This window comes from Rhinoderma darwinii, chromosome 4 (genome assembly GCF_050947455.1).
Source record: "Rhinoderma darwinii isolate aRhiDar2 chromosome 4, aRhiDar2.hap1, whole genome shotgun sequence".
Lineage (NCBI taxonomy): Eukaryota > Metazoa > Chordata > Amphibia > Anura > Rhinodermatidae > Rhinoderma > Rhinoderma darwinii.
In genome coordinates, this window is record NC_134690.1 from 93,945,516 (window position 1) to 93,967,990 (window position 22,475).

At 41.6% G+C, this 22,475-nt stretch overlaps 1 protein-coding gene across 3 annotated transcripts in view; it reads left to right on the forward strand.

Moving 5' to 3' along the window:
• The window catches only part of SEPTIN2 (septin 2), an 80,713-nt gene that overhangs the window by 44,655 nt on the left and 13,583 nt on the right, over positions 1 to 22,475 (forward strand). For all 3 annotated transcript variants that reach the window (XM_075861377.1, XM_075861376.1, XM_075861378.1), the window contains 6 exons: positions 1,228 to 1,362; positions 1,617 to 1,734; positions 9,115 to 9,216; positions 17,717 to 17,862; positions 18,151 to 18,237; positions 21,779 to 21,836. In XM_075861377.1, the coding sequence (XP_075717492.1) occupies positions 1,228 to 1,362; positions 1,617 to 1,734; positions 9,115 to 9,216; positions 17,717 to 17,862; positions 18,151 to 18,237; positions 21,779 to 21,836 (646 nt within the window). The remainder of the gene's footprint in view (positions 1 to 1,227; positions 1,363 to 1,616; positions 1,735 to 9,114; positions 9,217 to 17,716; positions 17,863 to 18,150; positions 18,238 to 21,778; positions 21,837 to 22,475) is intronic.

Sequence of the window (22,475 nt, forward strand, 5' to 3'; positions counted from 1 at the left end):
AAACTACCGTAATAACCTGAAGAATTAATCTCATCGGTTATTTAGCGTGAAAAGTGAATGGGATAAAAAATGGAAAAAAACGAAGAGAATCGCTCTTTCCTATATTCACGCCGTAATAATAGTTTTCTTTTACCGCCAAACTGTGAAATAAAAATAATACAATTTGTCCCGCATAAAACAAGACCTCATACGGCCACGTCAATGAAAAAATAAAGTTATCGCTGCTGAAATACAGAGAGGTAAAAACGGAAAAATGTAGCTGGTCATTAAGACCTTTTCAGGCCCAGTCATTAAGGGGTTAAAGGTCCAAGATCTTTATTTACCAGTAAAAAAAATAGCAAGGTCTCTGGGAACTTGCACTGAGCATCAGATTTCATTACTACTTATCCAAAAAATGCTGTTCTTCTGTACATCATAACACACATCATTGATCGCTGGACGCTTCTGTGTCCGGCTGTTCTCTCTATTGCATTGACAGACCAGTAATGTTCCACAGTCCTTTTCATAAAGACATTTAGCTAAGAAAGAAATCTACGCTGGGGTTCGTACTTGCAAATTTTTGAGAAGGGTCCGAGTTTTATTCTTGTTGGCTGCCCTTTTAAAAGTTTCCTGTTCTATTAAATTAAATTGGGTCTAGACGCATAAATGATGTTGTGCTAGAAATAAAATCTCCGCGCTTGCAGTGTAATTAACCTACATAGAAGGAATCATGGCAAAAATATCTGCGATCCAGATGGCTGTAGACCGCTGACAATCGGTTGACAAATGGTCTGATTAGAAGGGCAACTGCTCATCTTCTCACCCCTTTTAGTAGAGAGGGGGAAAAAAGAGCCCCTCTAAATTTGACAATCATTTATCAGCACCCTGTGGTAATCGCATTACACCAAGAGCTCTAGCCCTTGTAGTGTCTAGTTGCTGCAAGAATTTAGTCCTGACATATCACATACATCCTAGGCAACGCAATGACGACCGCAAAGCACATGGAAGTTATTTTCTGCTGACGTTTTTGTTTTTTTTAAGTTGAACAATAAGTAAAAAAATATTTCATGATAAAAGTGGTGTCCGATATGAGACGGTTTGTGTATTTTTCCTTTCAGTAACAAAATACAATATCTCTATTTTGTATACATTTATGGAAGCCGGGCATTCTTCTAACCTTCTTAATATACACTGTCGGACTCTGTGTTATAACGACAACCCAATTTAATTTTTTTTTATTAATTGCAGTTTCAAGCCCATCATTCGTTATGTGGACGACCAGTTTGAGCGGTATCTTCATGATGAGAGCGGTTTGAATCGGCGACACATTATAGATAATCGTGTCCACTGCTGCTTCTACTTCATCTCTCCCTTTGGTCATGGGTATGTAAAGGTCGTGTGTGTGTGTTTTTTGTTTTGTTTTTTTTTTGTTTTTCTTCCTGATTTATAATCTTATTGAGACTAGGTCACCTCTATGTTGATGAGTAACCATTCAATCCTGACACAATCCAATCGGCAATACTTGTTAACGCAGATCAATATTTCAATCAATGTAAAGCTACTAATCCAGCCACATGTAGAATGGATTTTGTTTTATATGTATAAGTGTAATGATGTAGTTTGGTTTTGTGTTGCAGTTTAAAACCCCTTGATGTGCAGTTCATGAAGGCTTTACATAACCGAGTGAATATTGTTCCTGTGATTGCCAAAGCCGACACTTTAACTTTGAAGGAACGTGAAAGACTTAAGAGAAGAGTAAGAATTGCTTTTAGACTTTGGCAGGTTTTGAATACCCTGCAGTGCTTTTTTTTTTTACTGCATATATAAAATTTTAACTTTCACGGCTTATTTAAAGGGGTTACCCGGGAGGTTAATATTTTATATATATATTTTTTCTTAGGGGCTGCAAATTAAATAAATATAACAAAAAAGCAAAACTTACCTATCAGGCTGTAAAGGGGCTTTCTGATCAGTGGACATTTTGCAATATAAAACGCCCATACCAGACAGGAAGCGTTTATACCCTGCTTGCAACCGCAAGACTGGTATACAGGGACAGACCAGTGTCTCGCCTACAGTTGGCATTGGTGAGACATTTGGCCTTTGTGTGCCTGGCTCTATACCTCATGCACACAAGCTCATACAAAGGCATACAGAATCCGACCGAAGAATCATGGCATCCTCCACCACGTGCTGTATTATGAAGATCCTAGAAGTATTGCATGATGGCTTTATTTCAGGAGTCTGGATAGCTGTGGTATGGGGAGTTCTTTAATGGGGTACTCGTGCTAGAGGGCGACTTGTGCTTGCAAAACTGATCTGTGCCTTCCTGTGAAAAGAAGGTCCAAGTCATTGATCATAGATTGTCCGGGTCAACAGATCCGTTTTTGATTTGTTATTCTTGCATAGTCCCTGTTTTGTCAGTAAAAGAAATTCATTAATGTGGGAAGGCTCCTAAAAACGTGCATTTTATGGACTCCTTTACTGGTTTTGGAAATCCACTGGGTTTTTTTTGTGTTGTGTTTTTTTTAACAATGTGTATAATTGATGAGACTCTGTACAATGTATCTGATATATAGATAATGCTGAGTATTTATACTATTGCGACCTACACATAAGCAGTTCATCGCTGTCTATCAGTTAACAATAAGAATTTTCTGTGTGTTTCCTCAATATTTGTTCTACAGCGCCAAGAGCAAGCAATTCTGCAGTGTTAGGGCCTCAAACAACCCCAGTATCGCCTTGACCCACCAATAAGTGCAGTAAAGCCAGTTTTGAGTGGCGTTCGTCTTTTTGTAAGGTTTTTTTCAGGAGCTCTGAAGGCAAGCCCCATCTTTTATGAAACAATGGCACAAAATCACTTTGGTAGCCTAACCTATAATGTTATACATTTCTGAACTATAAAGTGTCTGGTCATAGGCTATTTTTACCTGTGCCATTCAATCATCTGTTTTAGCGGTTTATTTAAACATGTAATCTGCAAATATTTGCTATAAAATCAATAGTTTACCTTTATGTACCACATCCCCCGCCGTTCTGGAGATCGTTGGCTCCTTTTCCATGGCTCCATGTTGAGGTCTGGGGCATCAGTTGTCATGTCCCGCCTGGGAAACCTTTTAGAAATTCTCTCTCTGCGAGTGCACGTGCAGAGAGTGATTTCCTGTACAGATCACCAAGCGGCTCATGACAACTGATGCTTGGAAACTGAATAGGCAGCCATAGTGAAGAAGCTGCTCATGTGAAGACTCCATGGATTTGTGATGTGCTCCTATTCTCCGGAGAAAAGCTGCATTTTCAGCTTTATCGCGAAGGTTCACTTTAAAGTAGATATGTCATATTATACTGACCTATAAATGGGCAGCATTGTATGGGGACCAGTCTCCTCTCTTATTAGCCAAAATATTGTTTTCATGATGGAGTGCTCCCCCCTGTGCTCCTCATAGTGATTAACAGGCTGTAGTGTATGCAGATACCCAGCAACTAGCCATCAATCACCGATGAGAGGTGGGGGGGAGAGCTAGGAGTCCAGTGTATTCTTTGTTCCTATTAGCTAAGCAGCAAAATTTATTTTTTGTGCCATTTGGGTAATAGGAGAGCGGACCTGTACCAATACTATGCTGCCTTTTATATAGGGCAGAATAGTCTGACCATGCTGATTTAAAGGGAATGTGTTGCTAGAAAATTTTTTTTTTTTAGTTAAACAGTTAATGTATAGGTGATTAAACGTTGTTTTCATTTTTTCACGAGTCAGGAAATATTATAAATTAGATTCTAATTTATAACATTTCCCAGTGCTGGTCACTAGATGGAGCAATTCCCAAAATTGCAGCATTGGCATGTGGTAAAGCAACCACATTGCTTTATGCTGCAAAATTTGAGAATACACACTCGCTCTAGTGAGCTCACAGAATCCCCCCCCCCTCCCTTATCCTGGCTAGTGCCAGGAGAAAGGAGGGGATTGAACGGTCAAACCTCCTACACTGTGTGTCGCCATTTTTTGAGCTAACACACAGTGTAGTAGGTTTACATACAGTAGTAATCACACACTAAAACACGTACATACACAGACCTAACTTACCTGCTCCTGCCGCCGCCACTCCCTCCGGTCCGTCCGCTGGAAGTGCTTGCACACAGACGGCGTACAGCATAGTGAATGGCGCATCCAAGGAAGTTGGGGGAGACTGGTGGACTGGGAGACCGGTAGTGATGTAGAACAGCCAGGGGGATGTTAACCTAGCATTGAAAGGTGGGTTTGGAGTTAGTGACTGTGTACAGGACACCCTTTATAGAGTAATTAGCATATAGCGTGCACTATTTTAAACGTTTTATTTTATAGATTTTGCTGTATCTGGAAAAAAAATACAGGGGAATGTTTGGAAATATTGTCAGGTCATGTATTACTTCATGGTGGCAGCTCAATGGGTTAAAACGACCTAACATGTTCCCATTAAATATACAATGAATTGAAACCATGCCATCTGCTTTGCAATTTTGTAAGCTCAATACATATATACCGCACCAGAACCAAGCTCTGTACATATATACCGCACCAGAACCAAGCTCTGTACATATATACAGCCCCAGAACCAAGCTTTGTACATATATACAGCACCAGAACCAAGCGCTGTACATATATATACAGCACCAGAACCAAGCGCTGTACATATATATACAGCACCAGAACCAAGCGCTGTACATATATATACAGCACCAGAACCAAGCGCTGTACATATATATACAGCACCAGAACCAAGCGCTGTACATATATATACAGCACCAGAACCAAGCGCTGTACATATATATACAGCACCAGAACCAAGCGCTGTACATATATATACAGCACCAGAACCAAGCGCTGTACATATATATACAGCACCAGAACCAAGCGCTGTACATATATATACAGCACCAGAACCAAGCGCTGTACATATATATATACAGCACCAGAACCAAGCGCTGTACATATATATATATATACAGCACCAGAACCAAGCGCTGTACATATATATATATATACAGCACCAGAACCAAGCGCTGTACATATATATATATATATATATATATATATATATATATACAGCACCAGAACCAAGCGCTGTACATATATATATATACAGCACCAGAACCAAGCGCTGTACATATATATATATACAGCACCAGAACCAAGCGCTGTACATATATATACAGCACCAGAACCAAGCGCTGTACATATATATATATATATATATATATATATATATATATATATACAGCACCAGAACCAAGCGCTGTACATATATATATATATATATACAGCACCAGAACCAAGCGCTGTACGAATACATTTCAGTACAGAGATCATTTGCAAAGTCGGGTTAGCAGCTTCCAATATGACCTAAACAATGGCAATGATATACTGGAAGTTGCTTACACCCCAAAAAATAGTATCCTTTATCATTTGTATAGATCATACAGTAATAATTAGGTTTCGTTCACACCTGCGTCGGGGTTCTGTTCATGTGTTCGGTCAAACCTTTCCTTCAGGGGAACCCACAAACGGAAACCATAGCTTTCCGTTTGCATTACCATTTATTTCAATGGTAACGCTTCTGTCGCTATTGGTTTCCGTTTGTCTCCGTTCCGCAAGGTTTCAGTTTTGTTTTTTGTGGCGGAATCCATAGAAGTCGACTGTATCCACCTGTAATCTATCACATCTAACTTAGATGCGGACCTGACGGGTTCAGGAGTCAGCGTATGATACAGCAGCTCCGTATACAGGATCCAGAGCAGCTGTATCTCAAAAAGTAAAAATTTTTCTTTAGTAAAAATGGATTATAAAGTTGCACAAAACATATATATATATATATATACCTATCCCTTTCAAAGGTGTACATAGCCTTTAATGCAAACAATCAGATCATAGCAACAACCATAGTCCAGTACAACACGTAGCACATGCAGTTTTACCAAAAGTCGGTGCGGTTTTCAAATGATTGTTAATGTCTGCAAAAAAACGGCATGGACATTAACAATCATTTGAAAACGGCGCTGACTCGTGGGAATGCAGCATGTTGATGTGGTTTACAGCTGTGTCGTTGTAAGACAGCAGCTACTATGTGTATACACTGTACTGGTATATTCACACAGGACAGATACGTTGTGTAAGAGCACACAGCATATCCGACCTGTGCGCCGCAGGGAATTCCGGCTGAAATACCGCACCAAATTATGGTGCGGTGTTTCGGCCAGGAATGGCCGCTGCGGAAAACTGAGCACGGAAAAAAAAATGGATACTTACAATGGCGACGCTTCCCTCCTGCAGCCCTCGGATGACGTTTCCTCCCATGTGACCGCTGCAGCCTGTGGTTTATTTGATTTATTTACATATTAAAATATATATAAATATATGTGCGCACATACTATATATGTGCGCGCACATGCGTTACTTTTTATGCAGGATATTTGGGAAGGGAGTCCAGCAGCTTGATGGGGTGAGAGCCTTCAGTAGCATAGGGAGTTTTGTTAGATAGCAGCACAGACTACAGCTGTAAATACAGTCGGACAGCAGTTCTTAGCGTCACCTCGTGGCAGGTGCGGCCCTGGGTAGCCTTCACATGTAGCTCAATTGCTGCAGATTTTCTGTCTGGATTTGCGGACGGAAAATCTGCAATGTATCACAGTAGCAGCAAAAAGGATGAGGAATACTGTAAAATCTCATCCACACGTTGCAGAAGTTGACCTGCAGTGAAGATTTTTTTTGTTCAGCTCATGCTACAGAACGGTTTTATGTGGGGAAGTGATCTTACGCAAATAATGTCAAGTGTTGCGGTTTTTACTACTAAAGAAAATGCAATTTCGCAGCAAAAAATTTCTTGCAAAGAAAATGGCATCACCCCCTCCCATGGCAACTCCTCACACCTCCCCCTTCTGGTAGTGTTGCTGGCCTCCTGGTATGATGTATCATCCCATGTGACTTCTGCATTCAATCACAGGCTGCAATTGTTTTATGGGAGCAAACGTCGTCCCAGGAGGACTGCAGCACAGACACTGGCCCTTGGAGGAGTGACGAGTCGCTATGGGAGACCAAGGGGCTGAGTAATAGTCTTCACCTACTATTATAAGATTAGCTTGAAGATAATCTTCTTTCCTTTGCAGCAGGCTGTAAACTGACACTAGTCTACCTTGTCATCCGGGAACTTAAACCCTTTGTGATCACTGCTAGAGAAGTGCAATATTTTGTATTACATTTTTAATTGCATAAGTATTACCGAAATAAAAACCAGCCCAAATTTTGAAAAACAAAATAGTTTTTCTGCCACACGGAGCTATGAATGGGGATGAGCAGTCATTACTCCGATCGCTCGTCTTCATACATTATTAGGCCGGATTCAGACGAACGTGAGCGTTTTGCGCGAGCAAAAAACTCTGCGTTTTGCGTGCGCAAAAGGCACTTGACAGCTCCATGTGCCCTGTTCATATGGATGCGCGGCTGCGTTCTTTTCGCACCTCCGGCATTTTTATGACACTCCGTTTGGATGTTTGTAAACAGAAAAGCACGTGGTGCTTTTCTGTTTACATTCATTCTTTTACTGTTATTGAGCGAATAACGCTTGTCCCACGGAAGTGCTTCCGTGGGGCATGCGTGATTTTCACGCACCCATTGACTTCAATGGGTGCGTGATTTTCACGCACCCATTGACTTCAATGGGTGCGTGATTTTCACGCACCCATTGACTTCAATGGGTGCGTGATTTTCACGCACCCATTGACTTCAATGGGTGCGTGATTTTCACGCACCCATTGACTTCAATGGGTGCGTGATTTTCACGCACCCATTGACTTCAATGGGTGCGTGATGCGCGAAAAACGGCTAGATATAGAACATGTCGTGCATTTTACGCAGCGGACGAACGCTGCGCAAAAAACACGGACTGTCTGCACTGCCCCATAGACTTGTAGTGGTCCGCGCGAGCCGCGTGAAGACCACGCGGGCTGCCCGGACGCAAATCACGTTCGTGTGAATCCGGCCTTATGTCGGTAGCGCCTCTCTCTTTTCACAGGGTGACGTGCTCCCGACAACGATAATATTTCACTTTTTTAAAACTCTACAACCAGCAGATGACCGGTTTGCTTGTTCATCTCCTGATCGTTCCTGTTTACACAGGGCAATTATCGGCAACGAGCATTCTATGAACACTCGTCTGCCAGGTAATAGTCCTTTGTAAAACCCCTTAAAGAGGCTCTGTCACCAGATTTTGCAACCCCTATCTGCTATTGCAGCAGATCGGCGCTGCAATGTAGATTACAGTAACGTTTTTATTTTTAAAAAACGAGCATTTTTGGCCAAGTTATGGCCATTTTTGTATTTATGCAAATGAGGCTTGCAAAAGTACAACTGGGCGTGTTGAAAAGTAAAAGTACAACTGGGCGTGTATTATGTGTGTTACATCTGGGCGTTTTTACTACTTTTACTAGCTGGGCGTTCTGACGAGAAGTATCATCCACTTCTCTTCAGAACGCCCAGCTTCTGGCAGTGCAGATCTGTGACGTCACTCACAGGTCCTGCATCGTGTCGGCCACATCGGCACCAGAGGCTACAGTTGATTCTGCAGCAGCATCAGCGTTTGCAGGTAAGTAGCTACATCCATTTACCTGCAAACGCTGATGCTGCTGCAGAATCCTCTGTAGCCTCTGGTGCCGATGTGTCCTCGCTCGTCTGACGATGCAGGACCCGGGGAAGTGACGTCACAGCGTGATCTCTCGAGAACACTGCTGTGTCTGCACTGCCAGAAGCTGGGCGTTCTGAAGAGAGAAGTGGATGATACTTCTCGTCAGAAAGCCCAGCTAGTAAAAGTAGTAAACACGCCCCGATGTACACACATAATACACGCCCAGTTGTACTTTTACTTTTCAACACGCCCAGTTGTACTTTTGCAAGCCTCATTTGCATAACTTGGCCAAAAATGCTCGTTTTTTAAAAATAAAAACGTTACTGTAATCTACATTGCAGCGCCTATCTGCTGCAATAGCACATAGGGGTTGCAAAATCTGGTGACAGAGCCTCTTTAATTGACCCCTGGTACAAGAATAGTGATTGTCTCTCGTGTTTTGTCCTAAGGCTTGTATGTTTTCAATAACAGATTTGTCTTCATTCAGGTTTTGGATGAAATTGAAGAGCATGGAATTAAGATTTATCAACTCCCAGATGCAGAATCTGATGAAGATGAAGATTTCAAGGAGCAGACAAGACTATTAAAGGTGTGTGTGTGTTTCCATAAATACTATAGAACATAATGAAGAGAGCCACATGACCACCTCCTCCACAGTCCCCGCCTGGAATTGCCAGCTGGCGGATGCCTCACCAGGCGAAACTGGTTCTGGTGACCTCAATCGATTTTTGTTCAGTAGTGTTCAAAAAATATATCCGTCCCAACATCATTAACCTGATAAATCAATGTTTTTGGTAGAGATATTTCTGCATAGCAAATAATTTACTTGTAAGTGTAGTAGAAAAAAACCAGAGCCAACAAGGGGCTTGTTCAAAATAATAGCAGTGAGGAGTTCAATTGGTGACGTCATTCATTCTGTGGAATAAGAGGTGTCAATTTTGGCCCTTATTTATGGTAGGAGGGTGGCAAATGTTGCACATGTTGGTTGTAGTGCATTTCCTCCTGAAACACTGGGGAAAATGGGTCGTTCCAGACATTGTTCTGATGAAAAACATACTTTGATTAAAAAGTTGATTGGAGAAGGAAAAACATAGAGAAGTTTAGCAAATTATAGACTGCTCAGCAAAAATGATCTCAAATGCCTTGAAGTGGCAACCAAAACCCGAAAGGCGGGGAACTACTGTTCGAATGGATGGAAGAAAAACCAAAATGGCAAGGGCTCAGTCAATGATCAGATCTCCCTTGATCTTTCTGGAGGTGAAGTTACCAGTGAGTACTGCTACAATTAGAAGACTATTAAGAGAAGTCAAGTTACCAGCAAGAACTCCCTGCAATGTCCCGTCGTTGAAAAAGACATGTCCTGAATAGGTTAAAATTTGCCCAGGAACACATTTACTGACCCAAAAGAGAAGTGGCGCAACATTTTGTGGACTGATGAAAGCAAAATTATTCTTTTTGGGTCTAGTGGCCGCAGACAGTATGTCAGACGACCCCCGAGCACTGCATTTAAGCCACAGTACACTTAGAAGACCGTAAAGCATGGTGCTGCAAAATACATGATATGGAGATTACTCTCATGCCATGGTGTTGGTCCTACTCATCGCATACAAGGGATTATGGATCAGTTTGAATATATCAAAACACTTGAGGAGATAATGTTGCCCTATGCTGAAGAAATGCCCTTGAAATGAGTTTTTCGACACAACAATGACCCAAAAAACACCAGTAAGCAAACATCTTGGTTACAGACAAACAGGATTGGGGTAATGGAGTGGCCAGCCGAATCCCCTGACCTCCAACCCATAGAGAACTTGAGGGGTGACATAAAAAATGGGGTTCATGAGGCAAAACCCAAAAATGCAGAAGAACTGTGGAATGTCATCCACTATTCCTGTACTGGAATATCTGTTCAGAGGGGCCAGAATTTGGTCGACTCCATGCAACACATCTGTCAAGCAATTCTCCGAAACAACAGTTATGTCACTAAATATTAGTTCAGTAAAGTGAAATCTAAAACATTTTTTTCAGTTTATACATTACATTTTTGAGTTTTTAACCCCTTCCCGCTCCTGGACGTACTATTAGGTCATGGTAGCTGTATCGTTCGCGCTCTATGACCTAATAGTACGTCACAGGAGTAACGGCCATTTCGGCCGTCTTCCCGACACATGCGGGAGCTGTGACAGCTGCTGTCTCGTACAGAAGTTGCCGCGGCTCCTACAGCGGGGACCAATCGCTGTGTCCCCGCTGATCAACCCCTTAAAAGCCGCGTTCAATAGCGATTGTGGCTTTTTAGGGGTTAAACCACCATCGACGGCCCGCTACACGATAGCGGCCGGCGATAGTGGCTATGGCAACCGGACACCTAACAATGGCGTCCGTCTATGCCATCTGCGGAAGCCTAGTGGGTTCTGACAAAGTCAGGACCCACTATGCTTGTTGTCCGTGAGTAGCTGACCGCTCTAATACACTGCACTACGCATGTAGTGCAGTGTATTAGAATAACGATCAGGACGGATAATGTAGTGGATCTCCCGGACCTCTCACATATAAACACATTGTATGAACATTATACTGTTAAAAATGTAGTGAATAGATTTATCTATTGTGAATTTTATTATTCCTCTTTTGAGTAGTGAAGTAAACAGGATGGCAATATTGTTGAGATTTGTAAAGCACTTGCGAGTGCTCTGTTGTATTGATTGGGACACTGTTGTCCTTTACCTTTTTTTTTTTTATACCTCATATTGTGATAAAACAAACTCACTTTTCAATAAAACGAGTTAAAAAAAAAAAAAAAAAAAAAGAATAGCGATCAGGGCCTCCTGCCCTCAAGTCCCCTAGTGGGACAAAGTAATAAAGTAAAAAAAAGTTGTCTAAAAATAATAGTAATAAAAGTAAAATCCCCCTTTTTCCCTAGTCAGTCCTTTATTATTGATAAAAATAGATAAATAAACAAACTATACATAATTGGTATCGTAACGGCCTGAACTACAAAATTATTTTGTTATTTATCCCACGCAGTGAACGCCATAAAAAAAAATTGTGATTCTGGTATGGTTTATTTTCTTTGTCACTTCACCTCACAAAAAATTGAATAAAAAGAAAAAGTCAAATGTACCTAAAAATGGTTCTGATAGAAACTACAGTTCGTTACGCAAAAAACAAGTCCTCGCACGGCTTTATTGATGGAAAAATAAAAACGTTATGGCTCTTAGAATAAGGTAACACAAAAAGTGAATGATTTTTTACAAAAAGTATTTTATTGTGCAAACGCCATAAGACATTAAAAAAAACTATAAACATCTGGTATCGCCGTAATCGTATCGCCCCGCAGATTAAAGTGAATGTGTCATTTATAGCGCACGGTGAACGCTGTAAAAAAAATAGAATAAAAAAACAATAGTAGAATTGCTGTTATTTAGTCACCACGCCACCTAAAAATAGAATAAAAACTGATCAAAAAGCCGCATGCACCCCAAGAAAACTACAATGGATTCCTCAAAGTGTCTAGTTTCCAAAATAGGGTCACTTTTGGGGGGTTTCCAATGTTTTGGCACCACAAGACCTCTTCAAACCGGACATGGTGCCTAATAAAAAAGAGGCCTCAAAATCCACTAGGTTCTCCTTTGCTTCGGACGCCGGTGCTTCAGTCCATTACCGCACTAGGGCCACATGTGGGATATTTCTCAAAACTGCAGAATCTGGGCAATAAGTATGAAGTTGCGTTTCTCTGGTAAAACATTTTGTGTTACAGAAAAAAATTGAATAAAAAGGATTTTCTGACCAAAAAAAAAAGAAATATGTCAATTTCACCTCTACTTTGCTCTAAATTCCTGTGAAACATCTAAAGGGTTAATAAACTTTCTAAATGCTGTTGTGAATAATTTGAGGGGTCTAGTTTCTAAAATGGGGTGTTTGATAGGGGTTTCTAATATATGGGCCCCTCAAAGCAACTTCAGAACTGAACTGGAACCTAAAAAAAATAAATTAGGCAATACTTTGCTTCTTACATTATACTGATAATGAGCCGTGCCCACCCCGAGATGACCCCAGTTTTGACCGTTTGTATAAACTGAGTTAACGAAGTGCCGGGATTGTGAATAGACATCCCGTGGAATGTCTATTCACTGTCGTTTCGGGACATGAGTCACATTGATATATTGTGTCCTTCCATATCCCCCTCTTATAGAAGACTTTGCACCTCTTGACTTTCCCTTCTTGCCAGTTTGTGGAACTTCTCCTGGAAAGTATTGCCCTGGTACGATGGGGGTGCCCCCTTCTTGGTCCCTAAAGATTAGGTTCTTGATAACCACCTCTTGAAATTCCAGGAAAATTCCCCTCTGGCCTGCACATCGACGTAGCACGTACGCATTGTACAATGCCATCTGTATGATGTGCACGGCCAGCTTTTTATACCACACCGCATGGCGCTGTAGGGCTTCAGGACTTGATCTGACAAGTCCACCCCTCCCATGTAGCTTTTGTAGTCCAGGATGCAGTCTGGTTTGGGGTGTCTCTGTACAGGTAAATGGGTACAGGTGTGGCCATGTATGTTTGCCAATACAAGGACATCTCTCTTGTCATTGTACTTGACACACAACATGTTGCTGCTAGATTGTGCCCTGCTCTCACCGCTGAGGCAGTTGAAGAGTGGGACGCTGGTATAAAAATGATCCAGGTAGAGGTGGTAACCCTGGTCCAGCAGTGGGTGCATTAACTCCCAGTAAAGGGGACATTCTGGGGGTTGAATACTGGTGTCCTTCCCTTCATATATCCTAAACCTGTAGGTATACCCTGATGCACTCTCGCACAGCTTATACATCTTCACGCCATACCTTGCCCTCTTACCCGGCAGGTACTCCCGAAATTGAACCCTCCCTTTAAAATGTACCAGGGACTCATCAATAGAAATACACTTCTCGGGGATGAATGCTTGGGAAAACCGGTCACTGAAACGGTCTAATAGGGCTCTCCGTTTATACAAACGGTCAAAACTGGGGTCATCTCGGGGTGGGCACGGCTCATTATCAGTATAATGTAAGAAGCGAAGTATTGCCTCATTTATTTATTTTTTTAGGTTACAGTTCAGTTCTGAAGTTGCTTTGAGGGGCCCATATATTAGAAACCCCTATCAAACACCCCATTTTAGAAACTAGACCCCTCAAAGTATTCACAACAGCATTTAGAAAGTTTATGAACCCTTTAGGTGTTTCACAGAAATTTAGAGCAAAGTAGAGGTGAAATCTACATATATATATTTTTTTGTCAGAAAATCCTTTTTATACCATTTTTTTTATAACACAAAAAGATTTATCGGAGAATCGCAACTTAATATTTATTGCCCAGATTCTGCAGTTTTGAGAAATATCCCACATGTGGCCCTAGTGCGGTAATGGACTGAAGCGCCGGCCTCCGAAGCAAAGGAGCACCTAGTGGATTTTGAGGCCTCTTTTTTATTAGGCACCATGTCCGGTTTGAAGAGGTCTTGTGGTGCCAAAACATTGGAAACCTCCCAAAAGTGACCCCAATTTGGAAACTAGACCCCTTGAGGAATCCATTGTAGTTTTCTTGGGGTGCATGCGACTTTGTGATCAGTTTTTATTCTATTTTTAAGTGGCGCGGTAACTAAAAAACAGCAATTCTACTATTGTTTTTCTATTCAATTTTTTCACAGCGTTCACCGTGCGCTATAAATGACATATTCACTTTATTCTGCGGGGCGATACGATTACGGCGATACCAGATGTTTATAGTTTTTATTTATGTCTTATGGCGTTTGCACAATAAAATAAGTTTTGTAAACAATCATTCACTTTTTGTGTTACCTTATTCTAAGAGCCATAACGTTTTTATTTTTCAATCAATAAAGCTGTGCGAGGACTTGTTTTTTGCGTAACGAACTGTAGTTTTGATCAGGACCATTTTTCGGTACGTGCGACTTTTTGATCTCTTTTTATTCCATTTTTTGGAAGGTGAAGTGACCAAACAATTGTGATTGTGGTACGGTTTATTATTTTCTTTTACGGCGTTCACCGTGCGGGATAAATAACGAAATAATTTTGTAGTTCAGGCCGTTACGGACGCGGCGATACCAATTATGTATAGTTTATTTGTTTATATATTTTTATTAATAATAAATGACTGATAAGGGAAAAGGGGGATTTTTACTTTTAATACTTTTAAAAATTTTATTTTTTTATTTTTCACATCTTTTTTTTTTACTTTATTACTTTGTCCCACTAGGGGACTTAAGGGCAGGAGGCCCAGATCGCTATTCTAATACACTGCACTACATGCGTAGTGCAGTGTATTAGAACTGTCAGCTACTCACTGACAGCAAGCATAGTGGGTCCTGACGTTGTCAGGACCCAGTAGGCTTCAGTCTATGGCATAGCCGGACGCCATTGTTTGGTGTCCGGTTGCCATAGTCACCATCGCCGGCCGTTATCGCGTAGCAGGCTGGCGATGGCAGCTTAACCCCTGCGATCTCTATAGAACGTGGCTTTTAAGGGGTTAATCAGCGGGGACACAGCGATCAGTCCCCGCTGTAGGAGCTGTGACAGCTGCTGTACTAGACAGCAGCTGTCACAGCTCCTGTATGTGTCGGGAGGACGGCCGAAACGGCCGTTACTCCCGAGACGTACTATTAGGTCATGGATCGCGAACGATACAGCTGCCATGACCTAATAGTACGTCCAGGAGCGGGAAGGGGTTAAGAAAGTCATTAGCATAAATTTCAAATATCTCATAACTTGCTCAAAAATTATTGTTTTTCAAAATAAAAACCACTGCTGTTATCTACATTACAGCGCCGATCACATTATGTAGGAGATGGGGCACTTATAATCTGGTGACAGAGCCTCTTTAAACTCACTGCTTTTTTTTTTTAACACTACTGTAGGTGCGGGTTCAGAGTTGGGACCCGCATCTATCAGACATTTATATCCACAGGATACGTCCTAAATGTTTGAGTTGGGAATAACCCTTTAAGGCTATGTTCACATCTACTAGTCCTTCTCAATTAAATAAATTAGAATATCATCAAAAAGTTATTTCAGTAATTCAAGAAGTGAAACAACTATAATATATAGGTTCATTACACACCGAGTGTTCGCCATAATCATCAACATTAAAATTTAAAAAAAAAAATGCTGGAAATAGATCAGTTAATAAACTGAGAATTTAGTGTCTCATGTAATATTCAAATTTTCTAAGCCCTATTTCAAAAATTATTTTTAATACAGAAATGTAGGCCTACTGACAATTATATACAATATATATTTCCACAGTCAGTGATGGTTTGGTGGGCATTGTCATCTGCTGGTGTTGGTCCAGTGTCAGACGAGCTGAAGGCCGCTATCAAAGTAACCTGGGCTTCCATATCACCTCAGCAGTGCCACAGGCTGATCGCCTCCATGCCACGCCGCACTGATGCAGTAATTCATGGAAAAGGAGCCCCGACCAAGTATTGAGGGCATATACTGTACATACTTTTGAGTAGGCAAATATTTCGGTATTAATCTTTTTTGAAATTGGGTTTATGTAATCTGATTTTCTGAGACACTAAGCTCTGGGTTTTCATGAACGGTTATCCATAATCATCAACATTAAAAGAAAATAGATCACTCTGTGTGTAATGAATCTATATAATATATGAGTTTCACTTTTTGAATTGAATTACTGAAATAAATTAACTTTTTGATATTCTAATTCATTGAGAAGAACTAGTACATTGGAGGCTCCTGTTGCAGACTCTCAAATTTGAGGGTAAAAGGTAGCGCTGAATGCCAATCTATTTATCCCATCAAAACGATGGCCACCTCGAAGGAACCTGACGAACCCCATTGTAAGCCAATTGTGTCTGTCCGGAGATAAACAGATCGACTCTGCGCTGTGGCTTCTGTTCTAAACGGAACCCATGACAGATGTGAACAGGGCCTAACATGGTATAAAAACGTGTTTGGGGGGGGGGGGGGTTTGTTTGTTTTTTGTTTTTTTTTTTCCCCCGCATGGCTATAAGTACTTATAATGCTATTAACCCGAAGTACAGTGGACACCTGTTTGGTCATTTGTGTGTGACCGCTTAAAGTTTGTGTCTACAGACAGCTTAGTGAATCGTTAATATTTAGCTGGCTGCCATATTTGCCTATAACCATTGCTACTCATATTGTGAAATTCTGCACACTATCTGGTCAAAATTAAACGGAATGTGTTGCTAGAAATTTTTTTATTTTTTTTAGTTTAAACAATTATTATTTAAGTGATTTACACATTTGTTTTAAATTTTTTCACAAGTCAGGAAATATTATAAATTAGATCATTTATAACATTTCCATGTTTTGCCCACTAGAGGGAGCAGTTCCCAAAATTACAGCATGGTCTATGTGGTAAAGCAACCTCATTGCTTTATGGTGCAAATTTAGGGTAGACACACAATCCGCCCTCCCTTATTCTGGCTAGTGCCAGGAGAAGGAGGGGTTTGAATCTTCAAACCTCCTACACTGTGTGCTGCCATTTTCTGAGCGACTGCACAGTGTAGGAGGATTCGCTACAGTGCTCAGCAGACAGTATAACACGAACATAATACACACATCACATACACGAACATAAGTTACCTGCTCCTGCCGCCTCCGCTCCTATGCCTTGCGTCTTCGCTTCCTTGAACATATGGCTGGAAGTCGTCGTCATACTGTCCGGCAACAGCTTCCGGTCCACATGAAAATGGCGCCGGATTTCGCTCTGCGAACGAGCTTCGTTTTGGTCTGCGTGGGAGAGGCGCATGCTCCGTTCCCACACAGCCGGTGTACGCTGCAGTAAATGGAACGGCTCCCGTTCGCATTCTCTATGGGGTTGTATGTGCCGTATTCCATCTCTGTATGTGTCGTTAATCGACACATACAGAGATGAAAAAAAATGGCAACCCCGAGAAGTAAAAGTAAGAACAAAGTAAAATGTAGAACATGAGAACACAAATGTTTTTTTTTTGTTTTTTTTATCATATTGCTTGTAATATGATAACATAAATTTTATGACATCTTCCCTTTAACTTCTATGCTTGCTATAATCTTGCTGTCTTGTTTTTTTAGGCCAGTATTCCCTTCTCTGTTGTTGGTTCCAACCAGCTCATTGAAGCCAAAGGTAAAAAGGTCCGAGGTCGACTGTATCCATGGGGAGTTGTTGAAGTGGAAAACCCAGAACATAATGACTTCCTGAAGTTGAGGACAATGCTTATGTAAGAGTAGCTGTGAATTTTCACACCTGTCATTTCTTATGTCAGTGTTTTTTGTCCACCACAATTTTTCCTGCCGGTGCGTTTTTTTTTTACAAATCTGCCATGTGTAAATATACATAGAAGTAATTTATGACAGGGCCTTCTTTGGTGTACATTAAGATTCAAAACTATGCCAAGTTATAGTTCCTTGACTTTTTTTTTAAAGAATATTGAAGAGATTTCATTTCTACGTTTATTTACTACTTTTCTATTGATTGTGATATGATAGGTTCTCGTATGTTTTCACAGCACGCACATGCAGGATCTGCAAGAAGTAACTCAAGATCTGCATTATGAAAATTTCCGCTCAGAGAGGCTCAAAAGAGGTGGTTCCAGGTACGATATTAGCGTTCTAGGGAGTAGTATAACATTGTTATTTGCATATTTCATGCTAAAATACTGTAGGACTTCCACACCATTTTACTGTATTACTCATGCAGATAATGGAAAGGTTATTGTAGTCCACTAAGCTTTCCAATACAGTTGAATAAAGGAATGCGCAGGCATACCGGCCAGATGCATGACAAATGACACTTTTTTTGGGATACGTGCAGTCCATTATAGGTTATGGATACGTTCAACGTATACTCCAAACGTGCCCTGCCAAATCAGTGTAAACATAGCCTTATGGAAACCGGCATCTTCTTGGTCTTGTGATTTTTATTGCATGTTTGCAAACTTCAAATTTGTGAGTTTTTGCACAAATTCAGCTGCTAATCTGAATTGTTCTTATGGAAATCAGTATAACTGAAACTATAAGGGGTGTTGTGTGGTGGCAGTATTTCTTGATCACTGATAGAAAAACATTGGTTTGGGTAGGAGTTATTATTGTCTTGCAGCATTGCTAAGATACTGTGGGCTTCAAATCAGCTGGTAGTCCACCCCATCAATTTACAACCTGTTGTAAAACTGGCTTTACACAATAGATAGCTGCTAGTCAAACGCCTATTTTACTTAGAGGCTCTGTCACCACATTATAAGTGCCCTATATTATACATGATGTGATCGGCGCTGTAATGTAGATTACAGCTGTGTTTTTTATTTAGAAAAACGATCATTTTTGACGGAGTTATGACCTATATTAGCTTTATGCTAATGAGTTTCTTAATGTACAACTGGGCGTGTTTTACTTTTTGGCCAAGTGGGCGTTGTACAGAGGAGTGTATGACGCTGACCAATCAGTGACCAATCAGCGTCATACACTTCTCCCCATTCATTTACACAGCACATAGCGATATAGCTATATCGCTATGTGCAGCCACATACACAAACACTAACATTACTGCAGTGTCCTGACAATGAATAGACATTACCTCCAGCCAGGACGTGATATGGATTCAGAATCCTGTCACTTCTGTAGCGTCTGTGTGATATTTACAGCAAAGCAAGCGTAATCTCGTTTGAAATGACCGGTTACATCGTAATCTCGCGAGATTACGCTTGCCTTGCTGTAAATATCACACAGACGCTACAGAAGTGATAGGATTCTGAATACATATCACGTCCTGGCTGGAGATAATGTATATTCACTGTCAGGACACTGCAGTAATGTTAGTGTTTGTGTATGTGGCTGCACATAGCGATATAGCTATATCGCTATGTGCTGTGTAAATGAATGGGGAGAAGTGTATGACGCTGATTGGTCAGCGTCATACACTCCTCTGTACAACGCCCACTTGGCCAAAAAGTAAAACCCGCCTAGTTGTTCATTAAGAAACTCATTAGCATAAAGCTAATATAGGTCATAACTCCGTCAAAAATGATAATTTTTCTAAATAAAAAGCACTGCTATCACCTACATTACAGCGCCGATCACATCATGTACAATATAGGCCACTTATAATGTGGTGACAGAGCCTCTTTTTACGCCCCCAACCCCCTCCCCTTTGCTTCCCAGTGCTTTGTAGTAGTAGTACTGTCAGAGTCCCTGCTGACTGGCACACATAAGTGCCGCTGAAATCTGGTCTGCGCCGCAAGTCCAGTGTAGGAGAATGCTCCGATTCTTCGTTGACAAGTGTAGAAGAGCAATAAGAGAAGACACTGGGCCGCTTCACTGGTAGATCAGTGGGCAGGGGAAGAGCGAGAGGGGAAACTGCTGCACATGCGTGTCCACCGCAGGTAGATGTAGAAGGTGGACAAAGATTTTGGCCGCAGCAGAAAACGTGGACCCTACCACGAACGCCAATGTATCTTGTGTTTTTGACACAACTATTATTTGTACACAGTGTAAATTGTAAATCTACTTTTATTTTACATGGGGAATTGAATTAAAGTTAATATTTTTGATGGGTAACATAACCGCCAAAAGGCCAAGAAGACTTGAACCTCCGCTAAGATAAAGTGTTAGTGGGGTGGCAAACCTTTTGTAATGGACGCTGTCCTGTGCAATTACACGTAACATATGTGCTTTGTGTATGTATGTGTATCTATATATCTCAGTAATCCTACGTAGTTACTGCTTGTACATAGAGTACAGCGGGGCCGGTCACACGACAAGAGTTGTGTCGTCATGAAGGAAGACTATGCAACTAGACTTCCGGTCCTCGGCCAACGCTAAAAATCAAAATCTCATAATCCACTCGACGGGTGACCGGGACGTTTATTAGCGCGTTTACTGCAATGAGTACACTGTTAATACTTCTCGCTCCCCACATAACCCCTTTAACAGCATTTAATTTTACAACAAAATTTAGGGAGACTTCCACACCGCAGAAATACAAGGCACGTAAGACATGTGTGTTCCTTTTGGAGAGACACCTTTAAACCTCTAGACAAGGGGACCGTTTTAAAACCTGAGGGCAGTATAATGTAGAGACAGACACACTGATTTCATCAGTGTCACTAATGTGCTAATGTGAACCCTTTTATGAGAACTTACCTTCAGAGCTCTGGCAGCGCTGCCAGAGAGGAGTCTGGCGTATTCACGAGCTACCGCTAGCTCCACCCACTAGCCACTGATTGGCAGATGTCTCCCTATTACTGTGCATAGCTAGACATCTGGCAATCAGCAGAGTGGGCGGAGCTAGCGGCAGCTCAAGAATACACCAGACATATAATGTCAATGACAGGTTTTCTTTAAAAAAAAGTTCTTTTGAAAAATAAATTTCAACCTCTCAGTTAAAAATGTACATGAAACTTTGCAACTACTTCACTTACCTCAGCCAAAATGTAAGTTACAGGATGTTTGCTAAATTCAAGATTCTGCTGGTTCCCCGTTACCAGAAAACAGTCCATTGTGGGAGCTCAGATGACAGGCACACAGATTTACTTAGAAACTGTATTGTAAGAATCCTACATTCCTAGCCGATGATAATCTATGGACCTATGTTTTGTAGAGAGAAAAGAAATTGCAGCTTGCTCCATCACTTGCTGATTCACAGACCATATTCTCCCTTAGAAGGGGATAACCGAGTTGCACAAAGGCGTTGTACAAAGCCAGTGACCACAATATAGGTTGGTATTGCAGACGCGAATCGCAGTCCGTGTAGCTCCACGCCTCATGTAGAACTAAAGGTCCCATGTTTGACGTGTCTCCAAAAACAACCGGCAGAACTTTGAAAGCTGCTAGAAAACATGGAAAGGGCCTGCAGTTGACTGAATCCTAATCCCAGGCTTTAAAACAAAAATAAAATAAAAGCTGATGGTGCAACCAGTACTGGAGAGAACCTAGGGAGAAAATGTGTGTGGCTGTGGTCTGTCGTCCCATGTCAGTATTATTTTGGTAGCGGGCGGGTAACTAGTACAATCTGGTGAGATTCTGTGAAGCAATGGTAACTGCATTTACCTAGTGGAATCGGTTATTGGTTTAATAAATGTTTTACATATGATGCTCTGACTTAGAACAGATATTTATTGAGTGTCTATTATTCAATTGCAGCAAAGTTGAGAATGTGGAAGTATCAAAGGACCAAATACTCCTGGAGAAGGAAGCCGAGGTAAGTACCACACAGATGATCTTAGCCTTGTCTATTACTTCCACTGCAACTTTTGAGTCTGAGCCTTTGGCTGGAATCACACGCTGCGGTTAATGCAGCAGTGCGGCCAGATGTTACGTTAACTCCTTAACGACCTCCAACGTACTAGTACGTCTTTGTCGTTTAAGGGATTAACACAACACGCGTATTGATAAGCTGTGTTGCTGATACGGGCTCAGAAGCTGAGCCCGCACCATCGCCAGCGGGTGTCCGGTGTATATTACAGTTGACACCCTGGGGCAAGGCCAGGGCCGGAGCTAGTCCCCGATCTGGCCGATTTTAACACCTTCGATGCAGCGCTCAAAAGCGAGTGCTGCATCTATGGTGTTTCCTAGCAGATCGGAACACCGCAATGCAAATCGCGGGGTTCCGATGGCTGTACTGGCAGACTGGAGGCCTAACCATGGCCTCGTGCCTGCCAAGTACGGAAGTCTGCTAGGTCCCACCCAGTGGCGGGGCCTAAAAGGCTTCCTGCCACAAAAGAAAGATGACGCAGGAGTTATGCCTGCGTCATCCGCTCCGGTGTCAGCTGTATGTTACAGCTGACACCGTGCTGTAATGGCAGGGAACGAAGCTAGCGTCGATCCCTGCCATTAACCC